At 44.7% G+C, this 22,818-nt stretch overlaps 1 protein-coding gene across 1 annotated transcript in view; it reads right to left on the reverse strand.

Annotated features, from left to right (window-relative positions):
- Positions 1–22,818, reverse strand: part of LOC143276607 (vacuolar protein sorting-associated protein 16 homolog) — a 46,153-nt gene that overhangs the window by 8,522 nt on the left and 14,813 nt on the right. The window contains exons 8-22 of the mRNA XM_076581214.1: positions 21,241–21,296; positions 18,964–19,040; positions 17,312–17,404; positions 14,472–14,548; positions 13,362–13,487; positions 12,105–12,232; positions 9,429–9,573; positions 7,935–8,069; positions 7,377–7,485; positions 6,629–6,726; positions 4,849–4,953; positions 4,258–4,335; positions 2,886–3,055; positions 1,660–1,756; positions 586–689 (exon numbers count right to left, since the gene is read on the reverse strand). Of these exons, the coding sequence (XP_076437329.1) occupies positions 586–689; positions 1,660–1,756; positions 2,886–3,055; positions 4,258–4,335; positions 4,849–4,953; positions 6,629–6,726; positions 7,377–7,485; positions 7,935–8,069; positions 9,429–9,573; positions 12,105–12,232; positions 13,362–13,487; positions 14,472–14,548; positions 17,312–17,404; positions 18,964–19,040; positions 21,241–21,296 (1,598 nt within the window). The remainder of the gene's footprint in view (positions 1–585; positions 690–1,659; positions 1,757–2,885; positions 3,056–4,257; positions 4,336–4,848; positions 4,954–6,628; positions 6,727–7,376; positions 7,486–7,934; positions 8,070–9,428; positions 9,574–12,104; positions 12,233–13,361; positions 13,488–14,471; positions 14,549–17,311; positions 17,405–18,963; positions 19,041–21,240; positions 21,297–22,818) is intronic.

Genomic DNA, 22,818 nt, shown 5'->3' on the forward strand with positions numbered 1-22,818 from the left:
GGCAGCAGACAGACAGACAGAGAGAGGCAGAGACGAGAGGCAGCAGACAGACAGACAGACAGAGAGAGAGAGGGCAGCAGACAGACAGACAGAGAGAGAGAGGCAGCAGACAGACAGACAGAGAGAGGGCAGCAGACAGACAGACAGAGAGAGGGCAGCAGACAGACAGACAGACAGAGAGAGAGAGAGAGGGCAGCAGACAGACAGACAGAGAGAGGGCAGCAGACAGACAGACAGAGAGAGAGAGAGGGCAGCAGACAGACAGACAGACAGAGAGAGGGCAGCAGACAGACAGACAGAGAGAGGGCAGCAGACAGACAGACAGAGAGAGGGCAGCAGACAGAGAGAGAGAGAGAGGGCAGCAGACAGACAGACAGAGAGAGGGCAGCAGACAGACAGACAGAGAGAGGGCAGCAGACAGACAGACAGACAGAGAGAGAGAGAGAGGGCAGCAGACAGACAGACAGAGAGAGGGCAGCAGACAGACAGACAGACAGAGAGAGAGAGGGCAGCAGACAGACAGACAGAGAGAGAGAGAGAGAGGGCAGCAGACAGACAGACAGACAGACAGAGAAGCAGACTCACCCAACTCGCACCATGCTGCGCACTCTGTGTTCCGGGGAGACCCTGGGCAGGTACTTGAGGGCCTCCTGCTTGTTGTAGAACTTCATGCACGCCTCCACGAACGCCTGGACAGCAAAACACACCGTGTCCTACCTTGAATGTCAGACTAAGCCACACTGACAGCTAGATTAACATCTTTAGGAAGAAGACGACCCGAAGGTTGTTTGCCGCTGGTAGGAAGTCTCTTATTTCAGCCTCTGTGCGCATGTCTGGAAAATCACAGTTAAGTCCCTTTTCATAAATCATTGACTGCTGTGGCATTCTGCTAAGGTCATATCATCACACACACCATGAGACTGAGGCGTCAGTACAGTAACACAAAACTACCATCAGCAATGGTAAACAACAATCATCGGTACACACACAGTGACACACACACACACATTTTACATTTTTCAGAGTGTTTTCTTTCATCGTCTTTTTCCAGTGGTTGCAATGTACATCATGACTGTCCACAAACTGCTTCTTTTTAGAAGAAAATAATAGAGAGAAACAAGAAGAATGAAGATGGAAGAAAAAAGAAGTGAAGAAATGTGTGAGGTGTGTGTGACACCTCTTTAGCAACATGGATTAGAAGGGAGCAAAGCAAACAACCAACCTCATTCCAGAGAAAACAACATCACCTTTCTGAACCCAGCACAATATCCCAGAAAGGACAGAAAAGCGCGACTGAGAGTAAGAAAAAAAACATGGGATGATTCGAGGGGGCAGAGTTGCATCAAAGACAGAGAAAGTACAAAGGTTATATCATAACACGCAACATACAACAAAAAACAGTCCAAATAAACACGCTCAAAAGCCAAAAAAGATGAGGCAGAGCGTAAAACCTGACAAGATTGTGTCGACAGCCTTGGCCAAAGGAATGAATCATCGCTTGTTGCCTTTAGAGGCGTTTGATTGGTTAGAGCAGACGGGACATGGCTGGGCATCTTTTCACCGTTAGCCATGCAAAATTTGGCCAAGCAGAGCAAACCGATAGGCCCAGTTTACATCAGTTTAAAATGGTGTAGTATATGAGACAAAAAACAACGTTACCTCCATCCCAATGGGCGGCTTCTTGCTCTTGGAGAGTTTCTCCAGCTCCCCCCAGTCTCCGCTCTCCGCCAGAGCATTGACCCGCATCCACCAGAACCTGAGCAGGGGAAAGTGAAAACAAAATGGAGGTTAATGTGGAAGGTTTGCAGGCACGCTTTGGTGGTGGACCTTTCGTCACTTACAGAGCCAGAAGTAGGTCATATGACATCATGGGCAACCCACCACCATAACTGGCTTTTCGGAGTTTGCACTGCCTGTGTTTGAGCATGTGTGTTTGTATGTGTTTGAAACAGAAATTAATTACTGCATTATCACACAAATCTTGTAAGTATATATTTATGTAGATGTTTGTATTTCCATCTTTCCTTCCTGTCTGTCTTTCTTTCAGACGGCTTGCTGTAAAAAAACAGCAGCTGTTGCTTTTTCAATTACCACCATGAAATAAAATTCTGACTTTGATATACTCCACACACACACAAATGCATGCTCTCTCTCTCTCTTTCTCTCTGAAGCAGACATGGGAATGCCACCACCCCACCATCAGCTTGCATTCACACACACACACCTACCCCCCCCCCACAAACCCCCTCACCTACACCCCCCCCCCCCCACAGACACACACACACCTACCCATCCACCCACCTATACCCACCCACACACACACATTCTCTCATCAAACCAGTTCCTTTTATTGTGCACCTTCAACACTGGGCAGTTTCAAAGCCGCCATTAGAGAACCCTGCACTGTCAGCTTGTACACACACACACACACACTCCAAACACACATACACATACACACACCACACACACAAACATCCACACCCCCCCCAACACACACACTCTCCAAAGACACACCTACACACCAACACATACCCACCCATCCACCCACACACACACATCCTCTCACCAAACCAGTACCTTTTATCAGGCACCTTGAAGTCTTCACGCAGTTTCTCGGCAGCCATGTGTGATCCCTCCAGAGTCAGGCTTGTACCCCGCCCCCCCCCCCCCCATCCAATCCCCTCCCTCTCACCCACCCTTCCATCCCCACACACCAAACCAGTACCTTTTACTGGGCACTTTGAATTCTTTGTGCAGTTTCTAGACGGCCCCTCCATCACCCCCCCCATTCCCCCCCACCCTCCGCACACCTCCACACACACACACACGACGCTGACAAACCCACCACCATTCAAACCCAAACCAGAAACCCCAGAGCAGCCCACCTTTTATCTGGAACCTTGAACTCCTTGCGCAGTTTTTCGGCCGCCATGTGTGACCCTTCCAGCGTGAGGCGGTGCAGGGTCTCCTGCAGAGAGAGGTCCACGAAGGAGATTCCCATCTCGTCCTCCAGGCGGCGCTGGTGTTTCAGCAGCTTGATCTGCTCCTCGCAGTGCTGTCCGCCACAACAAACCACACACGCCACTGTTTCACAGGTTTTTTGGTTTTTTTTTTTCCCAGTTTTACTTTATCAAAGAGGGGTCACTATGTTTGGACAAATCCATATACGCCTCAGGTGCAATAGCAGAGTGGTTAAAGCGTTGGACTTTCAATCTGAGGGTTCTGGGTTTGAATCTTGGTAACGGCGCCTGGTGGGTAATGGGTGGAGATTTTTCCGATCTCCCAGGTCAACATATATACAGACCTGCTTGTGCCTGAACCCCAAATACGCACGTTTAAGATCTTGTGTAATCTATGTCGGTGTTCGTAGGGTTATGGAAACAAGAACATACCCAGCATGCACATCCATGAAAACAGAGTATGGCTGCCTATGGCTGCCTACATGGCTGGATAAAAATGGTCATTCACGTAAAAGCCCACTCGTGTAGGGCTCCTCGTGTACATACGAGTGAATGTGGGAGTTGCATCCCATGTATGAAGAAGAAGAAGTAACATGTGGTCTATACTGCAAGTAACTATGCTCAAAGGAGACATACCAATTCTAAACTTGGCAAGACACCTTCACATGTTCACATTCTTAAGCTGATAACTGTCGACTAAAAGAGATGCTGACGGACAGAGGCTGGAATATAACGGAAGGACTAAATCGTGATTTTCAAGTGAGGCATGCCGGTTTTACTTTCTCAAGGAAGCATCACTGCGTTTGGACAAATCCATATATGCTACACCACATCTGCTATGCAGATGCCTGACCAGCAGTGTATCCCAACGCCCTTAAGTGCATGCTTATAATATATTTGTGTACCTATCAGAGTGGATTTCCTCCACAGAAGTTTGCCAGCGGAAAACACTCTCATTGCCACGGGTTCTTTTTCAGTGCGCTCAGTGCAAGTTGCACACGGGACCTCAGTTTATCATCTCATCCAAAAGACTAGACGCTCAGTTTGATTTTCCAGTCAAACTTGGGAGAAAGGGTGAGAGTGGGATTCGAACCCACACCCTCACAGACTCTCTGTATTGGAAGACGAGCATCTTAACCACTCTGCAACCTTCCTCCTCCTCAACTTCATCATCCACAACAGCAACAAGACAATGCCGGTAATGAGGCTCTTTTGTTTTTGTGTACTCCACCAAGAGACAGCTGTCAGCAAACAAACGACGATAATGAAACCAAAGCAGCATCCCCCACACACACACCTTCTCCTCAAAAGCGTTGCCCACACGATGGAAGCAGTTGCTGCTCTCCTCCAAGAGTCGGAGGCGAACATCCAGCGTCTGTGGAGAAAGAAACAAAAAAACATTTCAGTGCACGTAAAAGAACACAAGGCAGCAAAAAATCCGACAGTGACAGTGAAGCAAGTACACCTGCAGACAGAAGAAGAAAAAAGAAGAAACAAAGGGTAGTACTGTAGTGTGGAGACAAGGTCTGTCCAGGGAAAGCAGCCTGGATTTCATGCACAAATCTGTGGTGACAAAAAGTAATACAATACAGTACAATACTATAAAATACAACACAATACAATACAATACAGTACAATGCAATACACTACAATACAGTACAAATACACTGCAATACAATACAATACAGTACAATACTACACAATAATACAATATAACACAACACAATACAATACAACACAATACAATGTAATACACTACAATACAATACATATACAATGCAATACTATACAATAGTACAATACAATACAATACAATACAACACACTTGTATTGCAGGCCTTGTTTCCACACTATAGCGCTATCCTTTATTAGCACCAGCATGACTCACGTCCTGGTCGTAGGATCTGATGATCTTGGTGAAGGCCATCTCTGACGGGTTGTCTTCCTGCTCCCACATCTTCTCCACCATCTCCAGGTTCTGGAACCGGCAGTACTGCAACAACATGTCATCATCATTCTCATCATCATCATCATCAGTACTGCAACAACATGTCATCATCATTCTCATCATCATCATCAGTACTGCAACATCAACAACAACAACATGTCATCATCATTCTCATCATCATCATCAGTACTGCAACATCAACAACAACGACATGTCGTCATCATTCTCATCATCATCATCATCAGTACTGCAAATACAACATGTCATCATCATTCTCATCATCATCATCAGTACTGCAACATCAACAACAACAACATGTCGTCATCATTCTCATCATCATCATCAGTACTGCAACAACATGTCATCATCATTCTCATCATCATCAGTACTGCAACATCAACAACAACAACATGTCATCATCATTCTCATCATCATCATCAGTACTGCAACATCAACATGTCATCATCAGTACTGCAACATCAACAACAACATGTCATCATCATTCTCATCATCATCATCAGTACTGCAACATCAACATGTCATCATCATTCTCATCATCATCATCATCAGTACTGCAACATCAACAACAACAACATGTCATCATCATTCTCATCATCATCATCATCAGTACTGTAACATCAACAACAACAACATGTCATCATCATTCTCATCATCATCATCAGTACTGCAACATAAACAACATGTCATCATCATTCTCATCATCATCATCAGTACTGCAACAACAACATGTCATCATCATTCTCATCATCATCATCATCAGTACTGTAACATCAACAACAACAACATGTCATCATCATTCTCATCATCATCATCAGTACTGCAACATAAACAACATGTCATCACCAATAACGCAACAACAACATATCATCATCATGGATACTGCAACAACAACATCATCATCATAAATACTGTAATAACAACATCATCGTCATCATGAGTACTACAACAACAACAACATCATCACCATGAGTACTCCAACAACAGCAACAACAACATCGTCATCACCATGAGTACTGCAACAACAACAAGAATATCGTCACCATGAATACTGCAACAACAACATTGTCACCATGAGTATTGCAACAACAACAACAACATCTTCATTACCATGAGTATTGCAACAACAACATAATCACCGTGAGTACTGCAACAACAACAACACTGTCATCATCACCATGAGTACTGCAACAACAACAACAACATCTTCATTACCATGAGTACTGCAACAACAACAACACTGTCATCATCACCATGAGTACTGCAACAACAACAACACTGTCATCATCACCATGAGTACTGCAACAACAACAAAACAACAACACTGTCATCATCACCATGAGTACTGCAACAACAACAACAACATCACTCTCATCATGATTACTGCGACAACAACAAGAACAACATCGTCATCGCCATGAGTACTGCAACAACATCATCATCATCATCATCACCATGACTACTGCTAGACAACACCACCATGATCATCATCATCACCGTGGGTACAACAAGACCAACACTATCGTCATCACCAGCAGTTCTGCAGTAACACCACCACCAGCATTATCATTACCATGAATACTGTTAACAACACTGAACACAAAGACTGAGACAGACAAGCAGACAGACCGACAAGCAGACAGACGGACAAGCAGACATACAGACAAGATTTAGAGAAGGGCAGATGGAGGGAGGGACGTACCTGCACAAAGAGGGAGAAGGCGATAGGCATGGTGTGAATCATCATGTAGAACTGACTGGGGTCCTGGTTGTCACGGAGATGCAGCAACACCGTGTACACTGGACACACACACACACACACACTGTGGGACATCTTTTAGTTTGAACAAATGAGGATGATGATGATGAATGATATGGATACTTATATACAGTGCCTATCCTCCGTCGGAGACCAAGCTCTGAGCACTTTACAAACATGGGGCCATTTGCACAACATGGTGCCTACAAACAACAAACACACCCACACACACACAAACACATATAACCCAGAAGACAGATACCATTTCCTGAAACAACGGGAACAGGTCAAGATCTTCCACCTGAGGACTGGACACAACTGCCTGCTCCACCACATGCACACAAAATTTGGCATTGGACAGAGTGGAGAGTGCCCTTGTGGTGAGGGACCAATGACAACTGACCACATCTTTCAAGACTGTAGGACGCATGCAGCATCCAGGAGGAAGTACTGGCCAACACCGACAGCAGTGGAAGCCAAACTGTACGGCACCCTGGAGGAGCTGTGACGGACGGCAGCCTTCATCGAGGACACCGGGCTGCTGATCTAATGGGAGGCGAACGAGGAAGAACAACACAAACACACACACTCCCTCACAAGCAGAAATACAACTCACGCACTCACCCCCACCCCACCACACACACACACACTGACCAAGACACAGCCTGACAACCAACCAACCAGCCCCTACCCAAATCGGTATCCCCACTGTCGATGGCTTTGTTCAGAGCCGGAGCCAGCTGTCCCATCTTCAGCAGTAAAGGAACTTGTTCGGATGCACGTGGCTCAAACTCCAACAGCTGATAAAAAAACAACAACAACACATCATTAGTGTTACTGTCATGTATATCTCTATCTATCTATATACATATATACATGTGTGTGTGTCACTCACAAGTCATCCAATCACAAACTGGTACATGAAAACAGTCAGCAAATCACAAACTGCACACTCTGTAACTTGCCAATCACATACAGGCACATAAAGACATTTAGCCAATCACAAACTGGTATGTGAAGACAGTCAACCAATCACAAACTAGTACATTCAGACTGTCATCCGATCACAAACTGGCACATGAAGACAGTCAACCAATCACAAACTGGTACATGAAGACAGTCAACCAATCACAAACTGGTACATTCAGACAGCTATCCAATCAACAAACTAGCACATGAAGACAGTCGTCCAATCACAAACTAGCACATGAAGACAGTCGTCCAATCACAAACTGCATGCTCTACCAACCTTGACGGCCAGCTGCTTTCGTCCATGCTCCAGGGCCTGCGATGCTATCTCGGAGAACATGACACCTGGACACTCCAGCAGTTTCTGGGAGATAACTCTAGCCAGCTGCTCCTCCTCCACATGTTTCTGCTGAACCTGGATCATAAAGGGTTAACGTTTCTGCTGCTCCACTTCCGTGTTTTCATTTTGCCTGAACGACCCCACCCAATGACCCTCCCCCCCCCCCCCCTTTGACACCGACACCACCTCATGATCACCCCCCCTGACCTTCCCCCCCCCTTTGACACCGACACCACCTCATGATCACCCCCCCTGACCTTCCAACCCCCCCCTTTGACACTGACACCACCTCATGATCACCCCCCCCTGACCTTCCCCCCCCCCTTTGACACTGACACCACCTCATGATCACCCCCCCTGACCTTCCCACCCCCCCCTTTGACACTGACACCACCTCATGATCACCCCCCCCTGACCTCCCCCCCCCCCTTTGACACCGACACCACCTCTTGATCACCCCCCCTGACCTTCCCACCCCCCCCTTTGACACTGACACCACCTCATGATCACCCCCCCTGACCTCCCCCCCCCCCCCCCTTTGACACTGACACCACCTCATGATCACCCCCCCTGACCTCCCCCCCCCTTTGACACTGACACCACCTCATGATCACCCCCCCCTGACCCCCCCCCCCCCCTTTGACACTGACACCACCTCATGATCACCCCCCCCCCTGACCTCCCCCCCCCTTGACACTGACACCACCTCATGATCACCCCCCCCCGACCCTCCCCCTTTTCGACACCACCTCATGATCACACACCCCCCCTGACTCTCCCCCCCCTTTTGACACCACCTCATGATCACCCTCCCTGACCCTCCCCCCCCCAACCCCCCCTCTTCCCTCTCCCTCCCAGTCACCTTGTACCGTGCCCAGTGTCCCAGGATTTTGTATTTGTATTTCTTTTTATCACAACAGATTTCTCTGTGTGAATTTGGGCTACTCTCCCCACGGAGAGCGCGTTGCTATACTACAGCGCCAACCATTTTTTTTGGTATTTTTTCCTGCGTGCAATTTTATTTGTTTTTCCTATCGAAGTGGATTTTTCTACATATTTTTGCCAGGAACAATCCTTTTGCTGCCGTGGGTTCTTTTACGGCGCTAAGTGCATGCTGCACACGGGACCTCGGTTTATCGTCTCATCTGAATGACTAGCATCCAGACCACCACTCAAGGTGTAGTGGAGGGGGAGAAAATATTGGTGGCTGAGCCGTGATTTGAACCAGCGCGTTCAGATTCTCTTGCTTCCTAGGCAGACGTGTTACCTCTAGGCCATCACTCCACATGTATCTGACACAGCAGGATGGACCCCCTCCCCCCTCCCACCCCATAATCCCCTCTCTCCTCCCACCCCATTCTCTCTCCCCCGGCACCCCCCCTGCATGATCCACTCTCCCCCCCCCACCTCCTCCCCCCACCTCCAGTTACCTACCTTGTAGCGAGCCCAGTGACCCAGGATGCGGCTCTGTCCCTCAGTGTCGGGGATCTTGAGGTACTGACACAGGAGGATGGCCAGGCCGAACAGCTTGCGCAGCACCAGTCGGTCGATCAGCACTGGGGTCGTCAGGTGTTCCAATCTGAGGGGGCTTCATTAAGGGCTTTGTATTGTATTGTATTGTATCATATGACTCTCTCTCTTTTTTTTTTTTTGTCACTACAGATTTCTCTGTGTGAAATTCGGGCTGCTTTCTCCAGGGAGAGCTCGTCACTCCACTGAGAACGCCACCCATTTATTTATTTATTTTTTCCTGCATGCAGTGTTATTTGTTTTTTTTGCATTTCTCCCTCCCTTGTCATTTTGACCAATTAACTCACTCCATCCCAGCACTACACGAGACCACTGCAGACAAAACAGAGTGGTTCATTTGACTTATTAACTGACTCCATCCCACAGCAACATGCATGCTACAAGTCCCCCAGACCAGCACTACACGAGACCACTGCAGACAAAACAGAGTGGTTCATTTGACTTATTAACTGACTCCATCCCACAGCAACATGCATGCTACAAGTCCCCCAGACCAGCACTACATGAGACCACTGCAGACAAAACAGAGTGGTTCATTTGACTTATTAACTAACTCCATCCCACAGCAACATGCATGCTACAAGTCCCCCAGACCAGCACTACACGAGACCACTGCAGACAAAACAGAGTGGTTCATTTGACTTATTAACTGACTCCATCCCACAGCAACATGCATGCTACAAGTCCCCCAGACCAGCACTACACGAGACCACTGTAGACAAAACAGAGTGGTTCATTTGACTTATTAACTCACTCCATCCCACAGCTACATGCTGACGTATCATGATTACGTTTCTACGAGTACTGCTTCCACTAATACTGCTGCTGCTACTACTACTACTACTGATAATAATGATACTACTACTACTAGTACTAGTACTACTACTGATAATAATTATGATAATGATACTGCTACTTCTACTACTATTACTACTACTGATAAAAATTGTATTGTATTTCTCTTTTTGTCACAACAGATTTCTCTGTGTGAAATTCGGGCTGCTCTCCCCAGAGAGAGTGTGTCACTACACTACAGCGCCACCCTTTTTTTTTTGTATTTTTTCCTGCGTACAGTTTTATTTATTTTTCCTGTCGAAGTGGATTTTTCTACAGAATTTTGCCAGGAACAACCCTTTTGTTGTCGTGGGCTCTTTTATGTGCGCTAAGTGTATGCTGCACATGGGACCTCGGTTTATCATCTCATCCGAATGACCAGTGTCCAGACCACCACTCAAGGTCTAGTGGAGGGGGAGAAAATATCGGCGGCTGAGGCGTGATTCGAACCAGAGCGCTCAGATTCTCTCGCTTCCGAGGCGGACGCGTTACCTCTAAGCCATCAGTCCAATGATTATGCTACTAATAATGATAAGTACGATAAAAATAATAATAATAACAACAGTAATAATGCCGCAGCTGCTAACTTAATCCACACATCACTCATCCAAGCAGAACTTGGCAAAATACCCTGCTGCACAACGTCAAGAAACCAAAGTGCAAAACAGACTGATCCACACAGACAGAAGGACAGCCTGTGACACAGACAGACCACACAGACAGAAGGACAGCCTGTGACACAGACAGACCACACAGACAGGACAGCCTGTGACACGACAGACCACAAAGACAGGACAGCCTGTGACACAGACAGACCACACAGACAGAAGGACAGCCTGTGACACAGACCACACAGACAGGACAGCCTGTGACACAGACAGACCACACAGACAGGACAGCCTGTGACACAGACCACACAGACAGGACAGCCTGTGACACAGACAGACCACACAGACAGGACAGCCTGTGACACATACAGACCACACAGACAGGACAGCCTGTGACACAGACCACACAGACAGGACAGCCTGTGACACAGACAGACCACACAGACAGAAGGACAGCCTGTGACACAGACAGACCACACAGACAGAAGGACAGCCTGTGACACAGACAGACCACACAGACAGAAGGACAGCCTGTGACACAGACAGACCACACAGACAGAAGGACAGCCTGTGACACAGACAGACCACACAGACAGAAGGACAGCCTGTGACACAGACCACACAGACAGGACAGCCTGTGACACAGACAGACCACACAGACAGAAGGACAGACTGTGACACAGACCACACAGACAGGACAGCCTGTGACACAGACCACACAGACAGGACAGCCTGTGACACAGACCACACAGACAGAAGGACAGCCTGTGACACAGACCACACAGACAGGACAGCCTGTGACACAGACAGACCACACAGACAGGACAGCCTGTGAGACAGACCACACAGACAGGACAGCCTGTGACACAGACAGACCACACAGACAGAAGGACAGCCTGTGACACAGACCACACAGACAGAAGGACAGCCTGTGACACAGACAGACCACACAGACAGAAGGACAGACTGTGACACAGACAGAAGGACAGCCTGTGACACAGACAGACCACACAGACAGAAGGACAGCCTGTGACACAGACAGACCACACAGACAGGACAGCCTGTGACACAGACAGACCACACAGACAGAAGGACAGCCTGTGACACAGACAGACCACACAGACAGAATGAAGGATACTGCGTGTAGGTCAGAGGGATGCCCACTGTGTGGTGCCGCACCTGGTTCAAAACCCGCAGCATCTGACTCATGTTGACAAACGCCTCCGGCCGGAAGTCTGTCAGGAAACACTTGCCGAACGATGCCGCCTGCAACAGTCACCGCAATTATGGACTGATATAGATACGACAGGCGCAACAGCAGAGTGGTTAAAGTGTTGGACTTTCAATCTGAGCGTCCTGGGTTCGAATCTCGGTAACAGCGCCTGATGGGTAAAGGGTGGAGATTTTTCCGATCTCCCAGATCAACATATGAACAGACCTGCTTGCGCCTGAACCCCCTTCGTGTGTATACGCAAGCAGAAGATCAAGTACACATGTCAAAGATCCTGTTACCCACGTTAGTGCTCGGTGGGTTATGGAAACAAGAATGGAAACCCCCGAAAATAGAGTATGGCTGCCAACATGGTGGGGTAAAAATGGTCATACATGTAATTGCCCACTCGTGTTCATTATGTGAACGTGGGAGTTGCAGCCCACGAATGAAGAAGAAGGTATGGATTCTTCTATAACACCTGTCCACAGAGACGAAGCTCGAAGTGACTCATGTTCACAAACATCTCCAGGTGGAAGTCTATCATGAAACTCTTGCCGAACACTGCCGCCTTGACAGTCACCACATTAATTGACTGATAATGATATGGATACTTCTATCTATGGTGCATTCTGGATCTAACAGCAGTACGTACAAGAGAAGAAAGAAAAAGGAAAAAAAGTGGGGAAAATAGGAGGTTGAAGGTTTCATAACAAAAAAGTGGAGGAAATATAGACTGAAGAACACACACACACACACACAATCTCACAAATACACAAATTCTCATTGACGCAATATCTGACACAAACACAAACACACACACATGCACACACACACATTCTCACAGACATACTCTCTAACACACACCCACCACTCCAACACATTCTCAAGACGCACTCTCTAACACACACTCAAGCACACACACACACGAACACACACCACTCCAACACATTCTCAAGACACACTCTCTAACATACAAACACCCACCCACCACTCCAACACTTTCTCACACACACACACACACAAACATACACATACACACACAACTCCAACACATTCTCACAGACACACACACACACACCACTCCAACATATTCTCACAGACACACACACACACACACCACTCCCAACACATTCTCACACACACACACACACACCACTCCAACACATTCTCACAGACACACACCCTCAACAGCTGTTTCTGCTTGGCAGGTTCGAACTCGTGCCCAGCGGCCTGAATGCACTGGTTGACGGCCACGTCCAACTTCTCCTTGATCATCCGAAGGTACTCGTCCGCCTTCTGGTGTTGTTTCTGAACAAATAATATGATGCCAATATAGAACCATTCTGCAGAAGCAATATAATGCCAATATAGAACCATTCTGCAGAAGCAATATAATGCCAATATAGAACCATTCTGCAGATGCAATATAATGTCAATATAGAACCATTCTGCAGAAGCAATATAATGCCAGTATAGAACAATTCTGCAGATGCAATATCTTGCAAACGTAGAACCAATCTGCAGATGCAATACAAATGTAGAACCAATCTGCAGATGCAATATAATGCAAACACAGAACCATTCTGCAAAAGCAATATCATAATAATAACAGTAATGACGATGACAATAATAATGAAGAATTATACAGCGCTTTTTCTCCAACAGAGCTCAAAGCCTTCTTTATGTACAAAAACTCACAAACTACAAATGACAAAACAATAAACTGAATCAATTTACATAATCTTCAAACAGGCATCATGACATACCTCCTCCAACTTGCTCTCTCTCTCTCTTACACACATACACACACAAACATACACGCACGCACACACACACACATGTATACAAACACACACACACACGAATGTTTCTTTCCATAACCCATGTATTTTTGTTTTTATTGTGTCCAATAAACCTTAAGGTTTTATGACAATAAAATATTTTGTTCTATTGTATTCACACACACACACATGTACTCACGTGCACACACACACACACACACAGACACACATGCACACACACACACATACATAGACACACACACACACACAGACACACACGCAGACACACAGACACACACACATACACACACACACACAGAGACACACATTCACACACACACATTCACACACACAGACACACACACACAGAGGAACACACACACACAGACACAAACACACACAAAGCGACGCACTACAAGCACAGCACACCTACCTAGTATTCCCTGTTGGCCTCACACACACACACACATACACAAAGACACACACACAGACACACACACAGCACACCAACCTGATATTCTCTGTTGGCCTCAAAAAGCATGGCCCCTGGTTCCATGGATCCTATCTTGAAGATCTGCTCTGTCACCACTGTCACACACACAGCGTCACATTTAGTGTCACACACAGTGTTGCATTTAGTGTCACACACAGCGTCACATTTAGTGTCACACACAGCGTCACATTTAATGTCACACACAGTGTCACATTTAGTGTCACACACAGCGTAGCATTTAGTGTCACACACAGCGTAGCATTTAGTGTCACAGTGTCACATTTAGTGTCACACACAGCGTCACATTTAGTGTCATAGTGTCACACACAGTGTCACATTTAGTGTCACACACAGCGTCACATTTAGTGTCACAGTGTCACACACAGTGTCACATTTAGTGTCACACACAGCGTCACATTTAGTGTCATAGTGTCACACACAGCGTCACATTTAGTGTCACACACAGCGTCACATTTAGTGTCACAGTGTCACACACAGTGTCACATTTAGTGTCACACACAGCGTCACATTTAGTGTCACACACAGTGTCACATTTAGTGTCACACACAGCATAGCATTTAGTGTCACACACAGTGTCACATTTAGTGTCACACACAGCTTGCATTTAGTGTCACTCACAGCGTCACATTTCATGTCACACACAGTGTCACATTCAGTGTCACATTTCATGTCACACACAGTGTCACATTTAGTGTCACACACAGTGTCACATTTAGTGTCACACACAGCTTGCATTTAGTGTCACTCACAGCGTCACATTTCATGTCACACACAGTGTCACATTCAGTGTCACACACAGTGTCACATTTCATGTCACACACAGCGTCACATTCAGTGTCACATTTAGTGTCACACAGTGTCACATTTCATGTCACACACAGCGTCACATTCAGTGTCACATTTAGTGTCACACAGCGTCACATTTCATGTCACACACAGCGTCACATTAACTCTCTCTGGATGAATACTTTTCTCCCTTGCTTTTCCCTACAGACGACCCATTTGTTAGGGTTAGGAAAAAAAAATCACAAAAAACACAAAACATAAAGTAACTGAATGAAACTCACTGTACTTGACCCACTGACCCCTCTCCTCACATCGTGTGAACGCCCACCCCCCTCCCTCTTCACTGCTTTCAGAAGCTGAGTCACTATCAGTGCCTTTTTGCTGGTAGCTTTCTTCACTGCAGATACTTTATTCAACATCTTCATCATCCTTGTCAATGTCAAAACCTTCAGTTTGAAGCATTTCAATCACTTCAGCAGTGGTAAAAGCTGCTGTCGTGATCTAGTTTGCTCCAAAAATTTCCAACTGTATCGCCTGTGACGCCATTTTCGATACGTATGCAGATTAGCTTGTCATGTGGGGTCCTGAACTCACTGGCTCGCTGTGGAGCATGTTGTTATGGAATCTTAAGAAGAAACTTTCCATTTGACCCTTGACACGTTCGCAATGCCCGGTGTAGCTGCAACTGTTATGCTACCCCATGAGGAAAACATGGAAAAAATTTTAATTGTCGAAACCGCTATAGCGTTCCGTCGTCAGGAACGCTATAGTGTTCCATCGTCCGGAGTGAGTTAAACAGCACACACAGTACTGACAGGCGTCATTATCTTTATCACTCGCTGCATACTGATGATACCACTGCTACTACAACTCCATGGATCCTATCTTGAACATCTGCTCTGTCACTGCTGTCACACACAGCGTCACATTTCGTGTCACACACAGCGTCACAGTGTCACTCACAGCACTGATCGTCGTCATCATCATTGTCACTCTCTGCTCACTCATGATACTACTACCAATACTACTGCTGCTACTACTACAACTACTGGCAGATTTCTGAATAGTGTGCTTTTTGAGTATCCATTATTATCATTATTACTACTGCTGCTTCTACTAGAACTACTACTGCTATAACTACTACTGCTTTTACAACAACTGCTACTACTACTGCTTCTACAGCTGCTGCCGCTACTACTACTGCTGGTACACATCATCATCATTATCATACTGCTGCTGCTACTGCTGCTGCTACTCAACATCATCATCATCATACTGCTGCTGCTACTGCTGCTGCTACTCAACATCATAATCATACTGCTGCTACTACTGCTGCTACTCATCATCATCATAATCATACTGCTGCTGCTACTACCGCTACTCATCATCATACTACTGCTGCTACTCATCATCATCATACTGCTGCTGCTACTGCTGCTACTCAACATCATCATCATCATACTGCTGCTGCTACTGCTGCTACTCATCATCATACTGCTGCTGCTACTCATCATCATCATACTGCTGCTGCTACTACTGCTACTCAACATCATCATAATCATACTGCTGCTGCTACTACCGCTACTCATCATCATACTACTGCTGCTACTCATCATCATCATACTGCTGCTGCTACTCATCATCATCATACTGCTGCTGCTACTACCGCTACTCATCATCATACTACTGCTGCTACTCATCATCATCATACTGCTGCTGCTACTACCGCTACTAATCATCATCATAATCATACTGCTGCTACTACTGCTGCTACTCATTATCATCATAATCATACTGCTGCTGCTACTAATCATCATCATCATCATAGTGCTACTGCTGCTACTACTAATCATCATACAGCTGCTGCTACTCCTCCTCAATGATCATACTACTCCCACTATCAGTACACACACACTGCCTACTTACTAGGCACTCTGAAGGAATTCATGCTTACCAATGCCCATGACTTGTTAAATAAAACAAAAAAACAACAAAAAAACAAACCAAAAAAACATATATCCTGACATAACACACACACACTGCGCACTTACAAGGCACTCTTTGAAGGAATTCATGCATGTCGTTGCCGATGATCCGAAGTCCATCTTCCTCTGGCAGCAAGTGCACGGGGCACTCAAAGTTAAATGTGCAATCTGGTTAAGGATGTCACGTACATAGGACTTTTTAAAATTCTTTTTTAAGAACAAAAAATGATTGCATGCAAAATGTAAAAGAGACAAAGCACTGAAGGCTTGAGAGAGAGAAAGAGACAGACAGACAGACAGACAGACAAAGAGACGCTCTGAGACTTTAACTCACTCTGGACGACGGAACGCTATAGCGGTTTTGACAATTAAAATTTTTTCCATGTTTTCCTCATGGGGTAGCATAACAGTTGCAGCTACACCGGGCATTGCGAACGTGTCAAGGGTTGAATGGAAAGTTTCTTCTTGAGATTTCGTAACAACACACTCCACAGTGAGCCAGCGAGTTCAGGACCCCACATGACAAGCTAATCTGCATACGTATCGAAAATGGCATCACAGGCGATACAGTTGGAAATTTTTGGAGCAAACTAGATCACGACAGCAGCTTTTACCACTGCTGAAGTGATTGAAATGCTTCAAACTGAAGGTTTCGACATTGACAAGGATGATGAAGATGTTGAATAAAGTATCTGCAGTGAAGAAAGCTACCAGCAAGAAGGTACTGATAGTGACTCAGTTTCTGAAAGCAGTGAAGAGGGAGAGGGGTGGGCGTTCACACGATGTGAGTTTCATTCAGTTACTTTGTTTTGTATTTTTTGTGATTTTTTTTTTCCTAGCCCTAACAGATGGGTTGTCTGTAGGGAAAAGCAAGGGAAAGAACTATTCGTCCGGAGTGAGTTATTAATGTCATTGGCCATGAGGTCCTTCTTATGAGAGAGAGAGAGAGAGAGAGAGAGAGAGAGAGAGAGAGAGAGAGAATCAGAATCAGAATCAGAATGGGAATGTTTATGTTTTATTCCCATTCAGGCCTCAGCCCCAAGTGAAGGGGTATATGTAAACATGATACGATTCAACCAAACAACATAACCAAATTAATATACACAACAAAACATACATTATATTGGCTTTACGACCTATCAATTTCTCTTCATTTCAATGTCTTGTATAAGAACAGACAGATGCTTTGATGCTTTGACATTTTAATGTCACTGGCCATGAAATCCTTGTGAAAGAGAGAGAGACAGTGAGTCAGACAATAATAAGAATAATGATAATGATAATAAGAGAGAGAGATAGGGACAGAGAGTCAGACAGACAATAATGATAATAATGATGATAATGATGATAATGAACACTTAACCAGTGCTTTCTGTCAAACAGAGCTCAAAGTGCTTTACATTATGATATATACACTCTCTCATTCATTCACACACACACCCAAACCCCTGGCCCAGAACACACACACAAAAAGAAACACAACACATACACAAAACACAACACACACGCAACACACACACACAAACACAACACACACAAAAGACAACACACACACACACACAACACAACACAACACACGCAAAACACAACACACACACACACAAAAAAACAAACAACACACATACACAACATCCACATCATAACACAACACACACACACACACAACATGCACATCACATCACAACACACACGAAACACAAAAGGCGTCACAAAAGGATATTTTATCCAGTACTTCTGAGGTCCAACCACCAGCATGAAACGTTCCCACAGGGCCACGATAGCTCCATTTCCACACCTGTAACAGTGCACATCATTGTGAGTGAGTGAGTGTGTGTGTGTGTGTGTGTGTGTGTGTGTGTGTGTGTGTGTGTGTGTGTGTGTGTGTGTGTGCGTGTGTGTGTGTTTGTGCCTGCATGCGTGCATGTGTGTAGGTGTGTGTCTGTGTGTTTGAGCGAGCAAACTCATTTCGCAGGTGACAAGGGTGACAGGTGACAGGTGGTGGTGGGGGTCGGGGGCGGGGGGGTTGGGGGGGCGGTTGTGGGGGGATGGGCGTGGGTGGGTGAGTGTGGGCAGTCTCACAAAACAGCATACAGATTGTCACATTAAGGTAGCGCTAGGCGTAGATTTGGGGGTATATTTGTTTCTCAACTTCTAAGTAATGTATCACTCTGAAATTTGGCACAAAGAGAGAAGACATCAAAGGTATGCCACACACCAATTTTTAAGTAAACAGCTTGACTAGAATTAAAGTTATGAATATTTTTAATGTTCTGAAGGGTAGCTCCATTTCGCAGACTAGATCTCATAGAAGCTGCCTCTCTGAGAAGTGTCTGATATAACAGAGTTTCACTTCAGTGACCAGAGAGTGCAATTAACACATGAAAGCTTTGGTAAAAAATTTATAATGTTCACTCACCACTCAATCAAAAAGGGTGTTTTTTCAGTCGCAATGACAGTTCACATCTCACACATGTAGCAAGTAAAGTAATTGAGATAGAATGTCCCTGATTGTCTTATTGCACTCAGCAGCCATTTTTACATTAGTACACAAAATTTGGTGTCATTATGCTGATGGGAAGTGTGTGTGTTTCGTTGCACAAATATGCAAGTCCACGAAAAATGAACGTTTTGAGAAAATTGCATTTAAAGTTTGGTCTTGTCTCTCCTAGTAGACCAAGGCACAAAACAGGTAAATTTATACACAAATATTTTTTTTCAGGTGTCTGTTCATAACATAAAAAGAAAACAAAAACAAAAAACAAAAAAGAAAGCTGTTTTGGTGTTCAGAACAGTCCTGCCCCATACAACTCTCCTCCTCGTTCACACCGCTCTTGACGTTCTCGATGCCGGATTGTCTCAATTTTTTGCCTCCTTCCTTTCTCTTTTCCTGATGTTTTTCTTGCTGCTGACTGCACTCTGGAAAAAAAAAATTGGTATGTGTTTGTGTATACATGTATGGGAGAAGAAGAGAAAGGTGAGAGAGAGAATGTGTGTGAGAGTGACTTTTTTTTTTTTTTTGGGGGGGGTGGGGGGGGGCATGTACACACACACACACACTATAAACATCCACACACTCCATCACACATGTAAATCACAGGAGAGGGAAAGAGAGAGAGAATGAATGTGCATGTGTGAGAAACTGACTTCACACACACACACACACACACACAACTTCAACATCCAAACACTCCATCACACATGTAAACCAAGAGAGGGAAGGTGAGAGAGAGAGAGGCAGAGAAAGAGACAGAGGGTGGGGGAGGATGTCAGATAAACAAACTTACCGATTCATTGCATGACGGGCAGTGGAGTTTAGATGTCTTGTTTCGGTTTCCAAGGGGGGTGCCTTTGTCTGCAAAGTGCTGACTTGCTGAGCACTTTTCCCACCTCTCCGCCGCTTCCTAAACTTGTGGAGGGCCCTAACTTTAACTTTTCTTTCCTTTGTCATTCTTATCTTTTCAAAGATTGCTAAAATAATCCAAAATTTATAGTTGTTGATCGATCTGAATAGACACAGATAGCAGACGCTTTGCAAACAGAAGTCGTTTGAGAGCCAATGATAAAGCTCAGATCGGCCACGTGACTGAACCGGCCAATCACTTCACCAACAACAAGCAAGCCAGTGACCCACTTTTAGGCCCTGGCAGGCTGGCTGTGTAGGAATTTTCCTATGCTAATTAGGCTCATGGTGAAAGCCGTTTCTTCCTCTCTAGTTCAGTAGGTCACAAGCCTTGCTTCATGGCGTCGTAGCAACGGTAGGCGCGATTGAAAATGGGCAATTTTTGGATGCATTCGATCTTTTTTTCACAACTTTCTCTCACACCCACTCACAAAAACAGCTAAAAACACACACTTTGAGTAATAATTCAAACAAAACACACACATGTAAGGCTTTATGAAACATTATTCTTGCAAAATTCACAACAAACACAAAACACATTTTTTAATGATTTTTGGTCAAAATTCTACCCCTAGTGATTGCTACCTTAACTCACCAAGCCATCTGCTGGGGCTTGGCCGACGACTTGGTTTCAAACTCTCCGAAACGATTCTGGATGGAAAAAAAAAGCAACACACATTATAAAAAAATCTGCCATTTACACTCATCACTGCTGGCACACAAAATTCAAACAAATCACACAGATATTCTTAAATTCACACACACAAAGATAATAATGATAATAATAATGATAATAATTCTGACGATGATAACTATGATAATAATGATGATAACAATAATAACAAGAGAGGCAAGGCCTTCAAGACTCACTTGTGATAAATTAAGTCCCCTAGCATTAATTACAGAGTAATTTCCCTTTTTTTACTATCTGCCCCAAAACGTTTGCAAAATAAATAAAAATTCCATGCTTAGCAAAAGAAGTTCCTGTTTGAACAAAAAATGATAATAATGACTCCTCTTGTTGTTTGTCAGAATAAGAGGTCAAAGTGCCAAGTTTAGAGAATACAAAAAATATAAATATAACAGTAAATGCAGTTTGCATACAATTAGGCTTCTTTTTTTATTTTTTTGTGCTCATCCCAGAGGTACAATATTGTTTTAAACAAGATGACTGGAAAGAACTGAATTTTTCCTATTTTTATGCCAAATTTGGTGTCAACTGACAAAGTACTTGCAGAGAAAATGTCAATGTTAAAGTTTACCACGGACACACAGACACACACACACACAGACAACCGAACACCGGGTTAAAACATAGACTCACTTGTGATAATGATGATAATAATGATGATAATAATAATGATAATGATGAAGATGATGATAATGATAATAATTACAATAATAACCATGATAATAATAACAAAACAATAATAATAATAGTGATGATGATGATAATGATAATAATGATGATGATAATAGTAATAATAATAATAATAATGACTACTTATTGAGTGATTTCCTCCCTTAAAGGGAGCTCAAAGCCCTTTACAAAAACATTAAACACACATGTATACACGTGCAACAACTTACAAAAAACAAAAAAAACACAAATTAATGCACAAAAACATAAAACAGATTCAAAGACGACATTACTTAATTGCACACATACACACAAACATACACACACACACACACACTCACACACACACAGTTTGCATGGCTTATCGCTGAATGTCACTGGAAAGGCATGGAAGGTCTATGCATAGGCATTTTCAAAAAGATGTGTTTTCAGACCAGTTTTCAAAGACTGAAATGAGGGAGAGTATTGAAGATCGCGGGGTGATGGTGGTGGTGAAGATGATCTGGGTTGTGTGGGGGTGTGTAGGTTTGAATGACTTCTCTCAAATACTGAGGGGCAGCACCCGAAATGGAGAGTAAGGCAAGAGTTGCGACTTTGCACTGAATGCGGGCAGAAACTGGTAACCAGTGAAGAGAATGCAGAAGATGAGTGATGTTATCAGTCTATTTGGTTCTAAAGATTAACCTTGCTGCTGCCTTTTGTACTTTCCAGAGTGTATCGTACAATCTTTTTTTCTTTTCAAATCTTTAGGTGTTTTCAAAAAGATGCATTTTAGAATAGAATAGAATATGTCTTTATTACCAAGTGTACCGG

This window comes from Babylonia areolata, chromosome 32 (genome assembly GCF_041734735.1).
Source record: "Babylonia areolata isolate BAREFJ2019XMU chromosome 32, ASM4173473v1, whole genome shotgun sequence".
In the NCBI taxonomy this organism is placed as follows: Eukaryota; Metazoa; Mollusca; class Gastropoda; order Neogastropoda; family Buccinidae; genus Babylonia; species Babylonia areolata.